Source organism: Cryptomeria japonica, chromosome 10 (assembly GCF_030272615.1).
Source record: "Cryptomeria japonica chromosome 10, Sugi_1.0, whole genome shotgun sequence".
Taxonomy (NCBI): Eukaryota; Viridiplantae; Streptophyta; class Pinopsida; order Cupressales; family Cupressaceae; genus Cryptomeria; species Cryptomeria japonica.
The window spans coordinates 675320578-675341970 of NC_081414.1; the positions used below are offsets into that span (position 1 = coordinate 675320578).

The following is a 21393-nucleotide window of genomic DNA, read 5'->3' on the forward strand; positions in this document are numbered from 1 at the left end:
AAAATGTCATTGTAATTTGCTTAAAGATAGGGATGTTATATGGATAAGTTTTATGAAGTAGATAAATATTAGAAGACATAGATGTCACAATAATTTGCAAGTAGATAAATATTAAAAGACATAGATGTCATTGTAAGGATGAGTTTTATGAAAGTAGATAAATATTAAAAGACATAGATGTCATTGTAAGGATGAGTTTTATGAAAGTAGATAATAATTTGTAAAGTCAAAAAGATGTCATTGTAATTTGTTCAAAGATAGAGATGTTATCATGAAGATTTTTATGAACTAGATAAATATTAAAAGACAAAGATATTAGCATAATCTACTTAAAGATTCCAACAGCTAGAAATAAAGATGATGTCATAATCTTCTTGAAAATAAAAATGTTGATGAATAAATACTTATAAAATAAAAATATTATAAAAAAATAAATATTAAAATATACAAATACTACAAATCAAGTAACTTTGGTGAAACGGATAAATCTGAAAAACAGAAATACCATCCTAATCTGCTCAGACACTTTAAAAACAATTTAAAAAAAAAAACTGGTTAATCCATTAAAAATTTACAGTCAACGAGAAATTATTCTCCTGTGTAATGTTGACGTGTACGCCACGTGTGCATCATCTCAACACTTTTGGGGTTTTCAAAATGCTGATCTTGGGTTTTCAAAATTCTTATCAATGGGCCACTCTGAAGAATTCCTTCGATGGTACGGCTCGATCGTCGAATATCAAATTTGCATCTAGCATGGCTGGATAGAAATTGCCCTAAAAGAGTTTCGATAAGCGTTGGAACAAACGACGGTGGGTCCGGATGCGCGTAAGCAAAACGACTTGTAATGTTTATCGTAATGGCAGTGCCATCAGCAGAGAGAATGTCGAAAAGCAAAACTGCGGTGGAGACGGCACGAGCGGAGTGGGATGCTTGATTGCCGACGCTGCTTTAAAAATGCCCTCTACTATGACGAGGAAGGAGATCGTCCGTATTCGTAATGATGATTAACTCACTGCCGAGAAACATAATTGGAGGAGGATGGGCATGGGCAAGGGCAAGGGCAAGGGCAAGGGCACTCAGATGTTTTGCCTCGGTGGGGGCGCCTGCCAATGAGAGGTGTGGAGAGTGGTATGAGGAGTACCGGAAATCTTTACATGGAGGGCTTACTCACAAGGCTCTCTTGGTGGACGCTGTTGGGACTCTTGTCATCCCCTCCCAGCCAGCTGCACAGGTAATATAAAAACTACATTAATTTTTTGCTTTAGTTTTACTAGCAAGGTAGCAAGGATTATCTGTGCTGATACTTCTTTTGATGTGCGCTGACAGTTCTTTAAAATTTCCAGTTGATGCAGAATGTTAATGTGAAATCTGATGAGCGTTTGTTTATAGGTTTCTTTTCTGATTTGCCTGTGGAAATGCAGATATATAGGGACATTGGTGCGAAATATGGCGTGAATTACTCAGAGGACGAAATTCTGAGGCGGTACCGGTGGGCTTATCAGCAACCATGGGTGAATTCCCGCCTACGGTACGCAGTTTAAAAGAGCCATTCAATCCTCATTTATACGCTTGTTTTTGATTTTACGTGGGAGGATAAACCACGGCATTGAGTGGATGAATCCTTCACCTCCTTTTCCCTATCGTGAAGGATGTAATAGTATTTATTCAATCAAATTTGTTGGGTCTTTACACTAGACAAGAATCAGTTTGGGGTGCATTCGGCGTCATCTTTTATGGTACAGAGCCTTCACACTCGATCTTTAGTAGGTTTCTTATAGTGCTTGGTAGTTTTTTCTTTTAGTGCTTGACCGTTACACCTGACAAGAACTGATGCTTAACAATTCAACATCAAACCTTATAATACTAGAGCTTTGCACTTAACAAGATTCAATTCCTGATAGGTGCTTTCTGAGCCAAAGCATTCTCGCAGTAAACCAACGGCCACTTCAAACAGTCGTAGTTATTGAAATCATAACCAATGCAAAGGCAAGGAGTTACATTAGTTTATGATGTGTCGGAACTTGGGGAGAGGAGCCAATCCTCTTTCCCTCTACCTTTCATTTTGACGATAGTTGAAAAGCCGAGGGCATTTGTTTTGAAAAGAGCCATTTGATGCGACTTCCAAAGTTAAATGAATAGAAAATAAATTACCCAAATAGAATATCTCAATAATTTGACATTAATTAGTGCCATTGTGCACAGCTATGGCCAATGCTTTTTTTCTTTACATTTGAAATCTGTTGTTGCCAATGCCTTTAAAAATAACTTATTCAATATAGCTGAAATTAAAATCTAAGCTCTTTCCTTTGTTGACTTTGCCTCACTAGATTGGTAGGAGGTTCGTGATCCTTCTTTTGAGGAGCATAAGTATGATCCCTTTCCTCTGTCCGATGTCTTGATTTTCCTTTTATGCCTGTTAATAAATTTGATATTCCAGGTATTTTAGTTGCTATTAATTTCGTGGGTTGTACATACTTATTGGTCACACTTTAACTATAAAACCATAATTGTGTTTTCTGTTTTCATATTTTGTTTAATGGAACTCACAGAATTTGTATTGTAAAATCATCATTATACTTTATACTTGTAGTCTCACATTTTGTTCAGTAGAACACCATGACAGCTTTTCTGCTTAAAAAAACCTAGTTTTAGTTTTAGCATATATGATATATCAATATTCCGACTGCATGAATTTGGTTGGTTGACGTCTTTCCAGGTAGAAGTGGCTGACCCACTGACATAGAGTGCCCAACAGTTACCATACCTATCTTGTTTGTCTCTGTTGGTGTTGGAAATAAGCCACACCCGGACCGACGATGGACTGGTCCAAGAGGGGCCAGTAGCTCAGAGGTAGAGCACTCCAGCAGCATATGGAAGGTCCTAGGTTCGAGTCCTAGCTGGTCCATGTCTCAACATGGTATTAGAGCCAGGTCCAGGCTAGGAGCCCCAAGCACACGAGAGGTGTGGCTTAAGGGGGGTGTTGGTGTTGGAAATAAGCCACACCCGGACCGACGATGGACTGGTCCAAGAGGGGCCAGTAGCTCAGTGGTAGAGCACTCCAGCAGCGTATGGAAGGTCCTAGGTTCGAGTCCTAGCTGGTCCATGTCTCAACAGTCTCCTATGGTAGTACAGTTCATTATTAGTGGCAGTGTTTTTGAGAAAGGTGAATAGTTAAGCCACCCAATTATTTAGTCTAAAAAGCTGTAGAGGATTAAATTTTTCAAGGGGAATGGTGCTGGTTATGGTCAATTCACATTCGAAACTTTAGGAGAAATTGTTTTATGAATAATATCACTTATTTCTCTACACTCCATTTTCAAGTTTTGACATGCGGATTTTTGCTCTACATTTCAGTATTTTTTTTGTTTCTTACCATCCTGAATTTTTTTTTTTTGGTTTGTTGACTTGCTACATATTTTCCTATTTTCCTAATTTAAATGTTGTAGTTTACCGAGCCAGGAATTTAACATTATTGTAGTTTAGAATGTTAGCTAAATTATATCATTCACATTCCATTTTTTACATTATCTGTGATGCACCATCAAGCTTAGCTCACTATTAGGCTTATATGCAACGCACTACTAGTTTTCTACCCTTCAAATTTGCCGAGTACTTGCACCGAGCCTTGTTTGGCAGTGGCACCTGTTAGTGCTGCAGAACATGCCAAGTAGGGCTTGAACCCAGGTCATCATTAAACTTGACATTGTTGTATGTTCTAAAATTTTATATTTTACAAAGGAGGGATTTTATAAGATTATTAAATTTTAATTTACATTAAAGTTGTCATGTACATAAATTGACTATTGAGAACATCATTTCAGATTCATGGACGATGGGAGACCTTTTTGGCAGTTTGTTGTACAAAGTGCTACAGGTTGTGTAGATCCCCAATATTTTGAGGAGGTTTATGAGTATTATGCGACAGAGAAGGTATTCACATGCTTTCTCTTAGTGCTCTACCATGACATGTTGGAGTCCTATTGACCTGTTTTTATCATCTGTACACACTAATATAATTTCTTTTATTTCATTTCTTTATAGTTAGTTTTACTATTTTTATTTTAGAACTCCGATTCTACAGTTTTAATAGTCAGGGGGTTAAGGAAACAACAGAAGTATTATAGAGGATAATCCTTATTTATATTTTGATTTCAGAAAACATCTCCAAATTTGAGCCTTGTTATTCCAATTTCATACCAAATTTATGGTTTTGTAGGCCTGGCACCTCTGCGACCCAGATGCAGGTAAAGTGTTTGAAGCACTTAAAAGAGCAGGAGTAAAGTTGGCAGTAGTTTCGAACTTTGATACTCGCCTAAGGCCTGTATTACAGTCTCTTAGGTGTGAACACTGGTTTGATGCATTAGTTGTATCAGCTGAGGTATTAACAAGTTTTGTCGTCAGAATCTCTCAAATTCTGTGTTAATTACAAGCCATGACATCTCTATATTCAATATTGCACCATCTCTGCTATGGAAGCCTTTACATATTTAGAATTGCTTGCTGGTTTTGGGTTTTGAGATAGGTAGGAGCAGAGAAGCCCAATCCTACAATATTTTTGAAGGCATGTGAATTGCTTGGGGTAAATCCAGAAGATGCAGTTCATGTTGGAGATGATCGTCGCAATGACATTTGGGGTGCCAGAGATGCTGGTTGCGATGCTTGGCTTTGGGGTGCAGATGTACACACTTTTAAGGAGGTGAATTTTTACTCATTTCATGCTGTATTGTCCATTACTGTTGCTCTGATATAAACACCAGTTTTGATATCATTAGAAAGGACGATTGTAATGCTCTTGTAAATGATTGCAGGTTGCCAACAGGATTGGTGTGGAACTCTGACTGCAAGGGGACTATCTTTCTTTTCCAATTCAAATATGGATGGTATTATACTGGATTCTGTTTAACAGTACTTAGTACTAGAGAGTGCTTTCTATACCTTGTGCATTTTAACTTAAGAATTTTTTCCCTTTAAATGTTTTATACTGATATTAAAGGAAGAGAAATGTAGTGGACTTTGAAAACAACATGATTTTTTTCTCTATGGTGATGGTTGGCTTTCATTTTCAATGTTTATTTTTTCAGAATTTCTCTTATCTGAGAGCTTCATTGCTTTGTAATACGATGCAAAACATAGGCTGACTTCACTACCTATGGCAGCCCCAGGATTAGATTAGTTATTTATCTGAAATCTGTTTTGCTGCAGTGTATAATTTTTTTCCTTGTACTTCATAGCTGTTTTTGATTAGGGAGAAACAAAACAAGCAAAGGGAACTCTAGTTTCACAAGAGTATGTTGGTGCGGCAGATCTATTACCCGTACAGAAGTGTGGCACAATAATAGATTAGTTGTAATAGGAGAGTGTGCCCAGTTGATCGAGTTGGAATGTGTTGTGAGTTGGGTTACAAGGAGGCTTGGAATGTTAGTAGTAGGAATAACCGGTTAGCAATGCCCATTTTGTGGAATTTTCTGTAAATATTTCCTTCTAGGTCGGGGTCAAAATTTTATCAAAATTTGCACTAAACTGTTTGTATGTTTGCTATCAAGATGTCTACCAATGTATCCACCACCGAATGTTTGTCTTCATCACTATATTGTGTTGAAGTGAGTTACTGGTGCAAAATTAAACTTAAATCTGTTCATTTCTCAACCCTGCTGCTATAAATAATTTCGTTTTTGCAAAAACACCATATGCCATTACCAAATTTGATCAACAGATTCCCAAAATCTTTTCTAAACCAAATTAAATAGCTGTAGTGAGAAATTCATAAGCTTGTTTTTCTCTTTTGATACTGTGTAATCCAACTTATATTTCAAGTATCCAGTTAACGTCTTTTCTCTGCTGTAGATCTTTTTTCTTTGCAGTACCATTTGCAAATACCAATATCAATAATACACAAAACTCTATCTTATGCAAGCAGCAAAACAAATGTTTTAATACTGCATGTTAGATAGAGTGGATGGGTGCCACACTAGCTAATAATCTTTTGCTTCAGCACATGAAACATTTCCAGTATATTGTTCTAAATGCCTTCTAACCGTGCTTTCAATCCTTACGTACTGATACACTAATAAAGAAGGGAAGGTTTCATATTGCTCTGCAAATTTTGTTACAAATCAAATGTTTTGATGATTAAATAAGACAGAACATATTCCACACCATCCACCCTTGGACATGTATCTCATGTTGGTGAATAACATGTACTACACCTTTTTATTCCAAGTTTACCTGTATGATTCCTGTTTATCTTAAGTTTATTTTATTTTATTTAGGTATCTTAGGTTAGATTATTTGAATTACTCAAAACAAATTAATTATAAGTGTGGATAATTCCTAAATATACACCTCATGTAGTAGCAATAGAAGTGAGTCCTTGCGAGTAGTCTAGTTCATTTTCTTATTGAACTCAATGTCTGAGAGTTCATTTTCTCATTGACATCCATCACTAGGATGTATATGGTGAAGAGAAAATTGTAAATTTTTGCAACGTCATTGAATTGTAATTTTTAATAATGATTTTCAATCACCATGAGATTCATATTATATTATCAACAACTGTATTTACATGATGCAAAATTGCATTCGTGTTTTATTCAAGTCTAATAGAAAAGTCCAAAGGGTTGAGCTTAATTGGTAAAAAACTTAAAATGTTGAATGAATGTTTTTAATAACGCCCATGAGGCCAAACAGTCTATGGGACCCACAGATAGCTAGCAACATGGATAAGCATGAAAGTTCAAAATAAAATAGACCTGAGACGTGTTTTACTTAATCTCTAAGTTACCGGTTCGGGTTCGGGCTTGGGCTCGGGTTTGGGCACGCGAACCCAGTTTGTGGGCTTGGGCAATTTTTTTTGCCCTTTAGGTTCGTGGGTCAGGTTCGTTTGTACATGTATATATATTATATACAAAAATTTAAAGAAATATACAAAATTATAAAACTAAATACATTTGATTTTATGCTACTTCATTAATGATCAATGCAAATGCCAATTGACAGTTCAGAATTGAATTGGAAGATGGAACAATGCAAAATGGCAGAAGAAAATCATTTAATAGTATGCTACTTCATCATTGATCAATGTGGGTGGAAAACCCAATGATGAGAAGGGCTTCTTTTAGGGACATTTTAGAGATTTTGGATGCAAAAAAGGGTAAAAAATGTCTGTTTTTGTTATGTTTTGGTGCTCAGTGCCTTTGGATAGGCCTACGTTCGTACCCGGCGAACCCAATCCCCTGGATACGTACCCAGACGAACCCTTGGGCGAATCCTGAACCCAAGTGAACTCGGTTTGGGTGCATGGACTGAAACAGTTGAGCCCGGTAACCGAGCTTAGTCTCCTTTTCTATCTATATCTTTGGATCTTTTAGTGTGTATGTTGATCTAGTAATCTGCAACTTTTGTTATTTTTCTTCTTCAAACAGCTTACTCAAGGAGCCCACATTTAGAGTCTCGATGTAATTGATTAAAATATCCTTGTAAGTTGGACACTCTATGATATAATGTCATTCCATCTCCACCATTTCTAGAGAACAATAGCAGCATCTTTTATTTTTTCTCTTCTTTAGGTATCATCCACCTTTTGGTTTTACACCTCAGTTGATACGAACTAGTTCTTAGCTGAGCCATTAACATTTTTGTGTTCCATTTTATTTCCCCTCCTATATAGTTATTTTGTGCATGGTCATATGTGGGATTGGAGTGTTTGATATAATTCTCTTTCCCTCCCAAGTTGCCTTGCCCACATGCTTTCTTTGACTTTTCCTTGCGTGTACTTTTTGATTTACCCATTGTTATTGGGGCACTCTTTTATGCTAATACCCTAGTTATTCATCCTCATCATTTTGTTTCATACACTTGCTCTTCCTTCTATCTAATTTCTCTTTTGCTGCTATTTTGGGCCAATGAGGCAGCTCCATGTTCTCTAGTCTTCTTAGATAGCTTAGCAACCAGATCTATAATATTCCCCTTAATTTTTTTTCAAAATTTTCAGTTTACAATTAACACAAACACCCGTTAGGGTTAGCAAAATGAAATCCCAATATTGCTGAAAGTAACCCTTTCCACCTTTTGATCACCGAGATCCCAATCTGGGAGGGTGAGAGCATACAGTGTGAGGGGATCGTTAGATGCAAGAAATTGAAATTGATTACAATACTTGGGCGGCAAGCCAACCCCTTCCACTTTTCAGCGGGATATGGAGAATATCGAAGATCATTCTATTGCTTATCCAGCGGGAGGACTAAAATAAAATTACAATCAACTCGACCGCTTATGCAGTGGGAGGATAGTATTACAATATTCAAAATAGGCGGCAAAGCTAGCCTCTTCCACTTATGTAGTGAGACTAAGAGCAATAATCCAATTAGATAGCTGTTAGTACTACTAACCAGCTTTACAATGCACAATATGGATTACAAATTAAGAGAAATCACTATCCAAAAGATAGGCGGCAAGGCCAGCCTCTTCCACTTTGCAGGGGTCTAAGAAAGATCAATAGAAATTGCTGTTAGTACTACTACCGGCATTACAATATGAATCATAGAAGATAAGAATGAAGAACCAACAACTGCAAACAATTACCAAGATCTTCCTCTCTACTCCAAAGAACCCACACACTCTAAAACCAACTCCACACAAGAAAACACTCCAAGTTAACAAATTTTCAGATTTTGATATGCAACCCACACGCTGGAAACACACAGACCAGCAGCCTAAAAGCTCACAAAAATGCTCGTAACTCTATTCACACTCAATGGAATGACCCCTAAATGGATGCAAATGAGAGATACAAGACAAGTGCTGAGATTAAAACAAACAAACTGCACCCAAAACCCCCAAATGAATTTATGCACACATTCCCAAGCAGCCCAACATAGTACGGCTAGGAAAGAAGTACGATTTGCATTTAAAAATTAAATACTCAACATTAAGCTCTACAAACTTACAAACTCGATCGCCTGTGGCATAGGTAGATAACGAGCTACTACCCAAAATGATCTGACACACGAATTGAGAGTTATGAACTAAAACATGCTACAGCCACACCAAAACCAGCAAACTGAAAATCCACACACAGCACTTCAGAATCAGAAAACTAATACATAAATCTGCAACATTATCTTCAATCCACTCCTCTGAATGAAGAGTAGTCTTTGGCTCAACTAGTTGCTGTATTGCAAGTAAGAAATCAAGCTATGGCTAGGAGGTAAAATTGTTCTTGGATAGTCCCAAATGAAGGCCAAGGCACATATTTATATCTTCCTCCTCAAGTCGAACTTCTTTTCCCTCTAATATGGGATTAAACAACCACATTCCAATTTCCTTAATTTGCATTTCATTTCATTTCTCCAAAATCGCCCATTACTTGGTGGCAAATACACTTTATAAAAAAATACATTGATAAAGTGTATTACGACGTTTAAAGAATAAAGTGAATTATATCATAAAATTGTCTTATTTTTCCCATCTTGCCTAACAATAATTCACTTATAAAATATTTTCCTCAACCGAAAATCGCCCACATATAATTAAGGAAATGACTTAGATACAGTGTTACTTGGGGACTGGTTTCCGACATAATTTGACCTGTCCCTAAAACAGGGACGTCTTGGAAACTTTTGGAAACCCGAACTCTGGCTGTCTCATAAAATTAATGATTAAATTTTGATTCTTTGTTTGACTTCCACTCTCATGCAAACTCTCAATTTAAATTATTTAACACAAAAGTTATATGTTAAGGTTTTATAATGTATATAAGCATGCTTTATCTAAGTTTTTATATGAATATTTAAAATTTCCCTATTTTTTATATCCCTGTCCCCACTGCTGTCCCCTACTTTGGGGAAAAAAAATCCATCCTGGAAACCCGTTTCCCCGTCTCGGAAACTTGGGGTAACATAGCTTAGATATCAATATAACTTAAGCAATCCCTTTTAAATAAATCGTCCAACCTTTGCCTTAAGTTATAATTTAATTTAAAACACCATTTTTTCATCAAATACTGAACCTGCCAAAACAAGCTCCAAGGATATGGGGAAACAAATTGAGAGAATTGCCTTGCCAGAAATAGTCATTGAACTGAGTTGAAGAACCCTTGCCAAGAATAGCACCAAAAAATGCTGGAAGACCAACTGCTCAAACTGACCTGCCGGAAATAGCCATCTAAATTGGCCCGTTGACATCTTGCTAAAAATAGTACTTACTAAAAATAGCATACTGCTAAAAATAGGAAGTGTTTCCAAAGTGATTTTAACCACATTCTGAGCAGCCGTCGCACTTACTAAAAATAGTAAGTCCATAAAAAGTCACCCGATGTAGATGCATGTCGAACCATCCTGAAGCTCTTTGAAAACCTAGAAGGAATCCAGAATCCAAATTGTCAAACTCCCACATACACCCCTTGAAAACACCAAAGAATCCTCCTAAAAATTAGGAAACCCTAATTTTTGCTCCCGACTAGCCTACGGGCTTCCGAAATAGGCTAACGGCCAAGTGAACTAATCATTGCGGAGAAGGGGACATTACAAGATCATAGCCGATGCCTCCACAAAAAAGGCACTAGCCTTAGCTAAGACAATCTCATATGGAATAGATGATTTTATTTTGAGGCTTGTTGGTGTAAATTATGTCTCATAATTACACTTTACTTAAGCTGACTTAGGGTAATGCATTTCATAGTAGTTTGGATATGAGACACTTGGGGAAGTGTGCACACAAGGATGGTGCATGTAGGAGAAATTTCACCTTTCTCTTTTCTTAGTGCTCTTTCATTTTTTTTTGCTATGGGTTCTCCTAAATTTCCACTTTTAACTCCACATAACTATGCTCCATGGAAAATTGATGTATGGAGTAAGCTAATGTAATAGGGATTAACTCACTATATTGATGGAACTATAACTGCACCAGTTGATCCTAATGCTCACATGGAATGGCTCACCAAAAACATTATGGCTATTGGGACATTGAGGAAGTACATATCAAAGGATCTCATCTTTCACATTGACAAGTGTAAAACAGTTGAGGATGCATTGGATGTCTTGGGAAAATTGTATGGTCAAATTGATGAAATTAAAGGCTATCGACTTGATAATGATCTCACCATGTTGGATTCGAAGAACTTTGATACAATCCAAGATTATGTTACCAAGGCAAATGAGCTAAGAGCGCAGTTGAAGGATTGTGGCATTGATAAGAAGGATTCGTAGTTGGTCTACAACCTTTTGGAAAGCTTCCATTAGAACATGCAGCATTTGTTTCTAGCTTCCAAACCTATCGCTTGTGATGTAGCCATAACCGGTAAGAACCCTCAAAAGAGTCAACCGGCTTATGCAGCAAGAGAGACACAACGAAAGCAGCAAGAAAACATAACAAGCTCACATAAACAGATCATATTAAAGCTTCATCCGACAATCATCATATTATCATCAAAGAACATCTGGTAGTTAATCGGTTACATGCAGACTTCAAGCTAGATACAATCCAACCGGGACTCTAAGAATCAACTAGATCACAACATGCGGATCTCAATCCTTATTCTCAGTTCTACTTCCTCTGCCCCTACGAATGAATACATAATAACACATTTATACCCATCGGAACATATCTGGGTCGGCTTCATAAGATTACATTCACCAATGTAGGAAAATGAAACGTGTAATTAGGTCGGCCCTAAAAATTAGATAAATCTTTCCAGAAAATAACAACCAAGTGATGCGGTTCAGTAGGAAGCTCGGCCACATGCCAAAGAACATCGGACAAGACTCAAGATGGATCCACATCCCAAGAATTGCGCTAGTAATGAAGGAAAACCAATCGGTAAGCACAAGAACTGTCGCGAAACCCAGAAACAGTCAACTGTAAGCGATAACTGACCGGTAAAGAACCCAAATGAACTCAAAATTTGGAATCAAGCACAAGAAACCGTCTAGAAACCGAAAATAAGATCTGCCACAAAGAACAAGCAACTACCGGTACATACCAGTAAGAATACATAAAACTGCACAAAGAACTAAACAAGAACAAAACTGAAAGGAAATATTTTTGGTTGATGCAAGATTGCTCATGAACCGGGGATGCTCCTGCATCAGCTTGATAGTGGGTAGTTCATTCACTATGCCCACATTTGATGCATTCACATAAATGTTGATGGTGGAGCAATCAAAGTTGATGAGCATAGGGATTCTCAAGTCTTCAAAGTCTATGGCTTTGGTGGTTAATAAAGAGAATCAAGGAAAGGATTCCAATAAGAAGCAAAAGCAGTCTAAGCCTAAGACAAAACAAGATAGAGCACAATCTTCCTCTCCACAACAAAAGGATTCTACTTCCTCACCTAAGGGAAAATCATTTAAGGAGAGGCGTTCTTGTTCATATTACAAGAAAAGTGATCATGATGAGCATCGTTGCCACACCAAGCAGATTGATGAGTTGATCAACATTCTCAAGAAGAACAACATTGATTTGCCATCCACTTATAAGAAGAAGGATTGATCTCCTTCCCCTTCCTCGCAGTCAAAAGGAAAGGGACAAGTTCTTTGTGCTACTACAAGTCATGATTCAGGGAGATTGCTTCTAGATTCATGGGCTTCTCATCATATGACATCTTCGCAGTCTATGTTCTCTTCATTTGAGCCTTGCACCATGCCACAAATTTTGATGGGCAATCATACATATATGAATGTGATTGGGAAAGGATCTATTGCCATTGGGGATAACTCCTTCAATGATGTGTTGTGTGTACCCCATTTGACAAACAATCTTCTTTCCATCTATCAAATCACTCATGGGGCAACAAGGAAAATTGTGGAGTTCACACCTGATTTAGTTATCATTAGAGACTTGGAGACTAGAGCTATTATTGCAACTGGGGTGGTTAATCATGCATCTCGGTTGTACTTCTTTGCAGATTTTGGTCCTATTGGTGAGGTTGATTCTTCATATGTTGATGATTAAGATATCGAGGAGAACTTTGGGTACTTGAACTTGGGTGTTCTCACATGTGACCCCGTTCTTGAGCCTTGCATTTCATCTCCTCCTATTGATTTCACATCACCTATTGCACCTGATGATGCGGATATTGCAACAAGTTTGCCTTCTTATGATTTAGTGCAACAGGGTATTTCTTGTTTTCCAACTTCAGTTCCTTGGGATGGCTACTTGACAGACATTGCAGGTTTGTTTGTGGAGTCCTACATTGCAGATTGGGAGACATCATTGTTGATATTCATCTTCTCTTTGATGAAGATGATCCTTCTTCGATTGTTGCGAGGGAACACTCTGACCCTCTTGTTCATTCTCTACATGATCATTCTTTTGAGGTTGACATGATTGTGGATTCTTATGTACAACACTTGGAGGAGGTCTCTTTATCCTTAGAGGAGACATGTGAGTCTTTGGATCTTGTTCTACATTCATCTCCACTAGATTTTGGATTGCCTTTTTCAGTAGTGTAGACTAGTACACCTGATTTGGAGGGAGCTGCCCTTCAGCATCAACTTGGGGACACTTGAGCAATTTTCAGAGACTTCATACATCATGAGTTTTTTTCCTACATCTTCCCTTCACGATTGGGGAGACTTTATGGACACACCTTTGGTTTTGTTTCTTCCTGAGGGGAGGAACGTTGTTCAATGATTGTGGAGAAGTTTCTTCATTCAGTTTTGAGCTTCTACCATTGGTGCAGATTCTACATTTAGGGGTGGCTTCTTGGTCTCTCTTCTTCTCTCATATGGGGTGGACTTTTTCCTCACATGGGGTTTTGTCCTTCTCATACTTCTTTGAGAGTTCTTTTGTATAGTTTTCATCTCTCTTTTGGGGGGGTGTTTTTTCCCATTGGGTTTTTTACTCTTTCTCTGTTTGTGAGAGATTGCATTGCTTTGTGTGCATTTGCGTTTGTACATGGGTACCTAACATGGCCTTGTCATTAGGACCCATCTTGCATTGTTGACTTAAGTCGACATTCCCCTAAGTTGCACTTAAGGCAGGGTGTTGGTGTAAATTATGTCTCATAATTACACTTTATTTAAGTTGACTTAGGGTAATGTATTTCATAGTAGTTTGGATACGAGACACTTGGGGAAGTGTGCACATAGGGATGATGCATGTAGGAGAAATTCCACCTTCTGTGGTCTTATCTTGTTGTTATATTCCACCTTCGGTGGCTGATCCACCTCTTGTGGAATATTTTATTATTTCTCCTACCTACCCTTGTATCTCATTGAGCCATATGCCATGATTATGTGCTCACATATCCATATTGCCTTGCCTTTATAAGCAGGCTCATCTACATTGTATGAAACAATTTCAGTCAATTCAATTTCAATCAACTCAGTCAGTTGGGTATTTTGCATATTGATAGGAATACGGTTTATTCTTGTCACATACTTTGTTCTCTCTTGTTTGTGCTATCAATTGGACTCTAGATCTTGGCAAATTCTCACAAGGCTGTTTGTGATTTGATGTTTTTGTAATCTTTGTATTTGTCTCCACTTCATTGTTGATGTGTTGCCACCCCAAACTTCACACTCGTATAGAACAATACATATCGAGCTCTTTCTCTCTCTCTCTCATCTATCTATCTATATATATATTTGCCACCCCAAACTTCACAACTGTATTGAACAATATCTCTCTCTCTCTCTCTCTCTCTCTCTTACAATTTTTTATTTACATTTTTTAATAATAATCACATTTGGATCTTTGATATTATGATAATCATTGATCAATGATATTATGATAGTCATAATGATAATTGTCTAAATTCTTAGTTGTGGTCTCCACTCCTAGACCCCCTCATTGTAATCAAGTTTCTTAACTGACAAGAGATCCCAATAACTAGTGGGTGGTGGGAGTGGAGACCGCAATGGGGATGAGAGGCAACACTCCTCATGGGGGTCTTGCGGCAATGCCCCTAGTAGGGTCGAGGGGCAACACCCCTTGTGAGGTTTGGGGGCAGTGCCTTTTTCAAAATTTTATAACTTAATGGAAATACTTGGCATACGTTTGTTCATAAAAATGTTTTTAAAAAATGTTTATTTATTTATTTTTTGGTTTGGGTGGCTTAAGAGCGGCTTTGCCATGCCTAGGGTGTGACCCAAGCACCTTGGGTTTGTTGTGGGTCTTTCTGAACCCAAAGTACCTAAGGTGAGACCTTGGGCATAGCTAGGCCACTCTTGGGTGAACCTAAGGGGATCTGAGGGCCACCCAAACCAAAAAAAAGTAAAATTAATTTCTTAAAAACATTTTTATAAAAAAAAATGTGCCAAATATCTAATATTTCCATTAAGTGATAGTATTGTGAAAATGGCTTTGTCTCCAGACCCCCATGAGGGGTGTCATCTCTCGACCATACTAGGAGCATTGCCCCCATGCCCCCACGAGGGGTGCTGCTCCTCACCCCCATTGGGGGTCTCCACTCCCACCATCCACTAGTTATTGGGATCTCTTGTCATATAAGGAACTTGATTATAATGAGGACCCACAATGAACCTTGGGTGTACCTAGAATACTCCAGTTGTAGGGCCATACCTGCACCCACACCAGTTCGGTATGGGATCAGGATCCTAGAGGGGCATAGTTGGTAACTTGTGTGGAAACCCGAGTTCAAGTCCAAAATGGGACATCTAATATGTAATTCAAAGTTGTGACTCTTGTTCTTCTATAGTTGGCGTCTAGTTTGAAGGTGGTTTTTAAATAAGTGGATTTCTAAGTTTATTCTTGGTCTTCTATAGGGGATTTCTTATGTGATTGTTCAAATGGAGCTTGTATTAGTCTCATGGTTATGCTTGCAAGAACTTGTATTGGTCTCATGTTGATGCCTATATTTGTAGAATATTTGTGAATGATATGCATTAAAAAAATAATAGAATGCACACCGACAATGTTCTCAGGCTCATTGCATATGTTTTGTCTCTGCATTTTACATTTTTTTTTTTTAAGAAGTTAATTTTTTTTTAATTTGCTCAGTTTTTTGCGAAGTTGTCAAGTCTGAGTCAGAATTATCATTGCATATGTTTTGTCTCTGCATTTTACATTTTTTTTTTTAATTTGCTCAGTTTTTTGCGAAGTTGTCAAGTCTGAGTCAAAATTAAGTTTGCTGAATTTTATGGAGTAACGAGTTTTTGAACTATGGTTCAGTGTTTGAGATATCATTTTAAACTATGGGTATCTACAATAGGAGCACTTAAACCTGCTATGTTTCTCAATTAATCTTTATGATTACATTCTTGCTCCAATGAATTAAAAAAACTCCTTGCCACACAGGTGCGGCAGAGCACATTCAATATCCAATGGAGTACACCTTCTTAGCTATAACTACAATTGGCAGGTACAGTAGCTTATAAGTTTAAGTCATATGTGCATGTTTACAGTCATCTTTGCATTTTCCAGTCATCTTCGCATGTTCATAACCTTTGTAAATTTGTAGTCATTTTCACAGCTCATTTTCACATCCAACTCATAATTGCTCTCATCCACATATTTACCTATGGAGTGATACTCAAGGAAGCCTTATGCAAATAGCTTCATCTTTAAAAAACTAGACAATTCATGAAGATTTTGTGTGTGGCTTAGTGCGCCCTTACATTATTAGCTGGAATAAGTTGGACTCATCTTGCGTACATGCTGTCTTTGTATATTTCCTACTATCCACACATAAAATGAAAAATCTGCTTGCATAATCTTTTGTACCCAGGATGCAAGAAGAAACATGCAACGCTAATCAATTCTTTTAGAAGATTACACAAATACATATTTATACAAGTACATATGCAGGCAGCTTGTCCAACTATAACAAATTATTAAATTCTATTGTTGGCAGTTATTCTCAAAGTTGAGATACTAACAGCTAAAACTTAAATGAAGATATCCACTCTAGGCTCTTACTTTGTGGTTATTGGACTCATTATACATGTGCGACATTCATGATCAAAATTCACTTAGGATCAGATAGAGTGGCCTCTGCTAAAGCTTGACCAAGTTTTATTGATCTTTCAAGAAATTATGCATTTCATCGTCAGATAGCATTGTTACTGTGTAACTTTGGTGATCCGTTTTACAAGTTTTTATGGATTATTCAAGAAATTATGCATTTCATTGTCAGATAGCATGGTTACTGTGTAACTTTGATGATCCGTTTTAACATGGTTTATGCAGTTCAAGCCCTATGCCTATGAGTTTGAGGAAAAGTCATTGCCTTGCTATTTTCTGATCACTTTATTGAACTTTGAAGCAGTGGACCAAAACATATGAAATTGTATGTAATAAAATCAACTGGCTCTCTTAGAAAAATTGTTAGGGATACAAACTTCTTATTATTGAAACTTACATTTTGATTTAAGAATAATAAATTTTTGAAGCTTCTGTATTGGTTCAATGAGTTCTGAAACATCGCAATTGATCCTATCTGCTGTGTTTATTCTTTGGAATGGATCGGATCTACTGTAAATCGGTTCATTTGGCTTAGCATCATAAGGGTGACTAGACACCAGAGCCATATGATGCAATCATTGCAAAGTATAGATACTGAGGCCTTCCTCTCTGCTCATTAAATTGTTGGAACTGCACCTGAACCATAGAAGGATTGGACACCAAGTGGGCTGGTAGCTTGGTAGTAGTGTACTGCAGCAGCAAATGAGTAGTCGTAGGTTTGACTCCTAGCTGGTCCATGAACAAGTTTTAACATAGAATCAGAGCCAGGTCAGCAGCTAGGAGCCCTGAGAATCTGCAGCGTGGCTCAAAGGGGAATGTTGGAAATTGAAGCACACCCAAACCATAGATGGACTGGTAGCTCAGTGTTAGAGCACCCCAACAGCAAATGGATGATCCTAGGTTTGACTCCTAGCTGGTCCATGAAAAAAATTAACATGAATCACATCTTTTATATTTTAATTTGTTATTACTGCTGCAATTATTATAATACTTCATATTCTGAGAGGTTTAGGAGATTCAATCATGTACAATTCTTTGAGAATGTTGAGTGATTGCAAGAAGGTTATTGCTGTTTCATCTTCATGGAGATGCTCTGTTGGGATGAACACTATAGTCACATTACAACTTGGGAAACCTCAAACGTGCCTTGTTAAGGAGAGAGTACAAGGCTAGGAGAGACAAAGGTTCTCTACTTTCACTTTGTTGGGGTAATAAACACCAAGATATTGTCTAAACTGAGCCACATTGCAGTCGTCAGAAAATGATCTCTGTCACAAATAATTTCGTTTTCAAGGATGAATTGAGACCTTAACCATTTCATATATTTATGGTTATCAACATACGTTGATGTCAAAGTACTTGAAACCTTTTTTGCATTTCATAATCGGTAGTAAGTAGTGTCAGTTTGGGCCATTTTGTGTTCTGTTTGTTATTCATCCATTTGTCAGAGTCCTACTATGTTGTATATGTTTCTTAAAGGAATTAGCTCTCCGAGAGCAGTGATTTGCTCTTCACCCCATGTAGCTTCTATTGTCAAATATGTCTAATTCTATCTAGGCATCATGTGTCTAAAGGCCTACCATTTTGTTGACAACGACTGGCAACCAACTCTAATTACTAGAGCTGTACACTGGCTATCTATCCATCTTTTTACCGAGAATTTTCATTGCATCATCAGTCTTTTCATCTTTTCCTGATTACGATTCCTCATACAACAATACTATTTTTTTTGCTGGCTTTCATGGCAATAGTTTAAAGCATCTAGAATACAATAATTTGCTTGTATTGAAGACTTTTAATGACATTGAATTCTGTTTGTTGTTTTCATCATTCATGTATATTACACAGTTTTGTGTTGGGCATGGGTTCATCGAGCTCAGATTTCGACTAGCATTCATCTGCATTTTAATTCTTAAAGATGTAGTTAGTATGACACTTCGGCAATCTCCATTTTTTCAATTTTAGACAAACCTTCAGCCCACTAGTTTCACAGGTTTCTTTGCTACATAGCGCCTTAAAGAAGAGCAGCAAGAGCTTAGTTTTGACTTTCTGGCTGCAAGGAAACTTGTCTGAGTACTAAATGGAATTCAATAACTTAAGATTGTATATCATTATTTCAGTACTAACCTTGACATTGCACCTTGAAGTGAACTAACAACAGATATACCGCTAAAAGCATACAATAAGAACAATCATTTTAAAATCAATTATCCCGTTTCAAGCTTTCTTCTTTAAAAGATTGTTCTTTCAGACAAAAACAGGTTGCTTTTCTTTTGCAGGGTGACTGAGGATTGCCATCCTTTGCTGTGTGATTAAAATCTATCAACCTTTTACCTATTCTTGCCTTCCAACTTTGAATGTCCTTGAGTAAAGTTTCAACTATCTTTTACTTGATTTTTGTTTTTTGGTGGTGCTACGGTTTGCTTTGATTATGCATGTGTTTCCTTTTGATTGGTGGTAATTTGCAAGAAGAGTAAATGCATTTACTCAATTTATATGGCTTTCTGCGATTCTTTTTTATTTCTCAGTATAATATGAATCTGTACTTATTATTTATTTGATATTCTTCCTTTTTTCAGGGAGTGGAGCTTTGCAGGAATACCGTTGCTTGTGATTAGTCTTTATCTATGGAGCTCCATTATGGGCACGGCACTTATCGTAAAGGAAGACATAGTTTTTTCAAGCATGCTTTGTTAAAAGGAATGCCATCTGTTTCTATGAAGTATGTGGAAGCATGTTTGATCTCTTTAGACATCAAACCTTCTATGTTGGTTTAACTTGTAAAAAGGCAGAAGCAAGAAAGAGGATGATTTGGTCAAAAGTTTGCAATTTTCTTTCTATTTACTTTAGATTAGATGAAAAATACCGAATGAATCTATAATGCATATAAATTTGCATTAACATTCAACTGTTCTTTTAATGCAGATTATAGAAATATGTATCATATGAATAAATAAAAAATGTGTACCAAATTGTTCCATGAAAATGAGATACTTTGTCTGATACAAACCTTCTGATTGTAGTCAGAACAATTCACCAGGAAGTGAATATCTGCTCAAGAAAGTAACCCACAAGCAGGGACGATTAACTATTTTTCTTCTAGAACCAAGATCTTTGCAGGCAGATAACTGATTTTTCTACACATTTCTATATTTTTTAATTATTGTTTGGTTCTTCAAGTAATTCAGATATGTGCATTGAAATTCTAAGGACATTTTTCGAAGCTGTTTCATCTTCATGTTCTCGGCTTTTGTCATCTTTGCTGTCTACCAAGTTTCTGGGATCTTCTTTTCTCAGGTAAGAGTTAAAGACTCTTTTTAAAAAACCAAACTAACTAGGAGTTTCACTGTGGAATCACCATTTGCATTAATCATGGCCGGGTTTCTACTAAAAAGAAATTTGCATCAAAAAATTCTGTTGGATTCTAGCCAAAAGACTTAAAAATTTCCTGCGCAAAATTTAATCTCAGGCCTAAATCGGCCCTGCATTGGTCTATAAAAAATTCAGTTAAACCTTAATTCTCATCATACTTGGTTCCAAGAAATCTTACAGCGCTCTTGCTATTCCTGCATATATAGATGATTGCATATTTATTGAAATCCCTGCCCCTTTTGACAGTAGTGTCCACCAAACTCTAGTAACTCAACACGGCAACCATTTGGCTTTAGTAACCGTTTAGAAGTTTCAGGAATCAGTTTGAACTCCCCTAAAATCCATAGTTTTGTCCTGCCAATTTGTTCAAGTCTGATCTGTTATGTTTGATATGGCTAGAAATCTTGTTACCATCAACCAGAAATCAATCTGCACCTGCCTATCCCGCGTTTGTATTTGATATCACTAGCTTCAAGAATACAAAGAATCAGTAAACTACAAGGAGCAGAATCCTTACCTCTTACCCTTCTTATTTCCTTATGTTCATCTCCACTTCCCAATGCTTTCAAGATAGGTTTTGTTGGTTTCTAAGCAATCTGATATTTCCCCCCTAAAGCATCTATTCTACTTTGAGGTGCTACACCTTGAATGCCCTTTGAAGTTATTTCCACTTAGACATTTGTTGCATTGGATAATTTTTCTTCTTTATTGTCCGATCTCTATGTGATTTGTACTATTAACCTCACTTTTCACCTTATTCTTGTTTCTTTTTATGTTTGGTTGAATTTATTTTAGAATTACAATATTTGAATTACCCCATGGAGGGACTTGACTGTTCCTGAACTAATACCCATTTTAAGCATATATTACTACAACTTCAATAAGGATTCTTTTGTTCTCATTGGACAATTTATTCTCTTATTTTGATCTCATGGTTTTTCAATTGGGGATACTTTTGCGCCATTTTTTTAAGGGTGGTAGGGGATGGCTATTAAAAAATAGAGAATTTTTTAAAAATATAGAAAAATTTCTAATATTTATATCATAACATTGTTAAAGCATTCATTGTAGACATCGTAGAAGCTTAATACATAA

The 21393-nt window shown here is 37.0% G+C and overlaps 1 protein-coding gene across 2 annotated transcripts; it reads left to right on the forward strand.

Moving 5' to 3' along the window:
* Positions 1 to 680: 680 nt before the first annotated feature.
* On the forward strand, positions 681 to 19969 carry LOC131076999 (uncharacterized). Of its 2 annotated transcripts, XR_009113515.2 has the most exons (8): positions 681 to 1234; positions 1425 to 1531; positions 3825 to 3933; positions 4220 to 4381; positions 4526 to 4699; positions 4812 to 4883; positions 16261 to 16324; positions 19506 to 19969. XR_009113515.2 is itself a non-coding variant. In XM_058014363.2 (7 exons), the coding sequence occupies exons 1-6, from the start codon at positions 1001 to 1003 to the stop codon at positions 4839 to 4841; spliced, it is 816 nt and encodes a 271-aa protein (XP_057870346.1). In that variant the 5' UTR covers positions 681 to 1000; the 3' UTR covers positions 4842 to 4883; positions 19506 to 19969. The 2 variants fall into 2 exon arrangements, 1 of the variants encoding a protein (XP_057870346.1); XM_058014363.2 differs by lacking the exon at positions 16261 to 16324.
* Positions 19970 to 21393: the final 1424 nt, after the last annotated feature.

Excerpts from the sequence above, each read along its gene's own strand:
- LOC131076999 (XM_058014363.2), top strand. The coding sequence starts at position 1,001 with ATGATGATTAACTCACTGCCGAGAAACATAATTGGAGGAGGATGGGCA. Across the intron at positions 1,235-1,424 it reads CCTCCCAGCCAGCTGCACAG|ATATATAGGGACATTGGTGC; the intron begins GTAATATAAAAA and ends GTGGAAATGCAG. Across the intron at positions 3,934-4,219 it reads AGTATTATGCGACAGAGAAG|GCCTGGCACCTCTGCGACCC; the intron begins GTATTCACATGC and ends ATGGTTTTGTAG.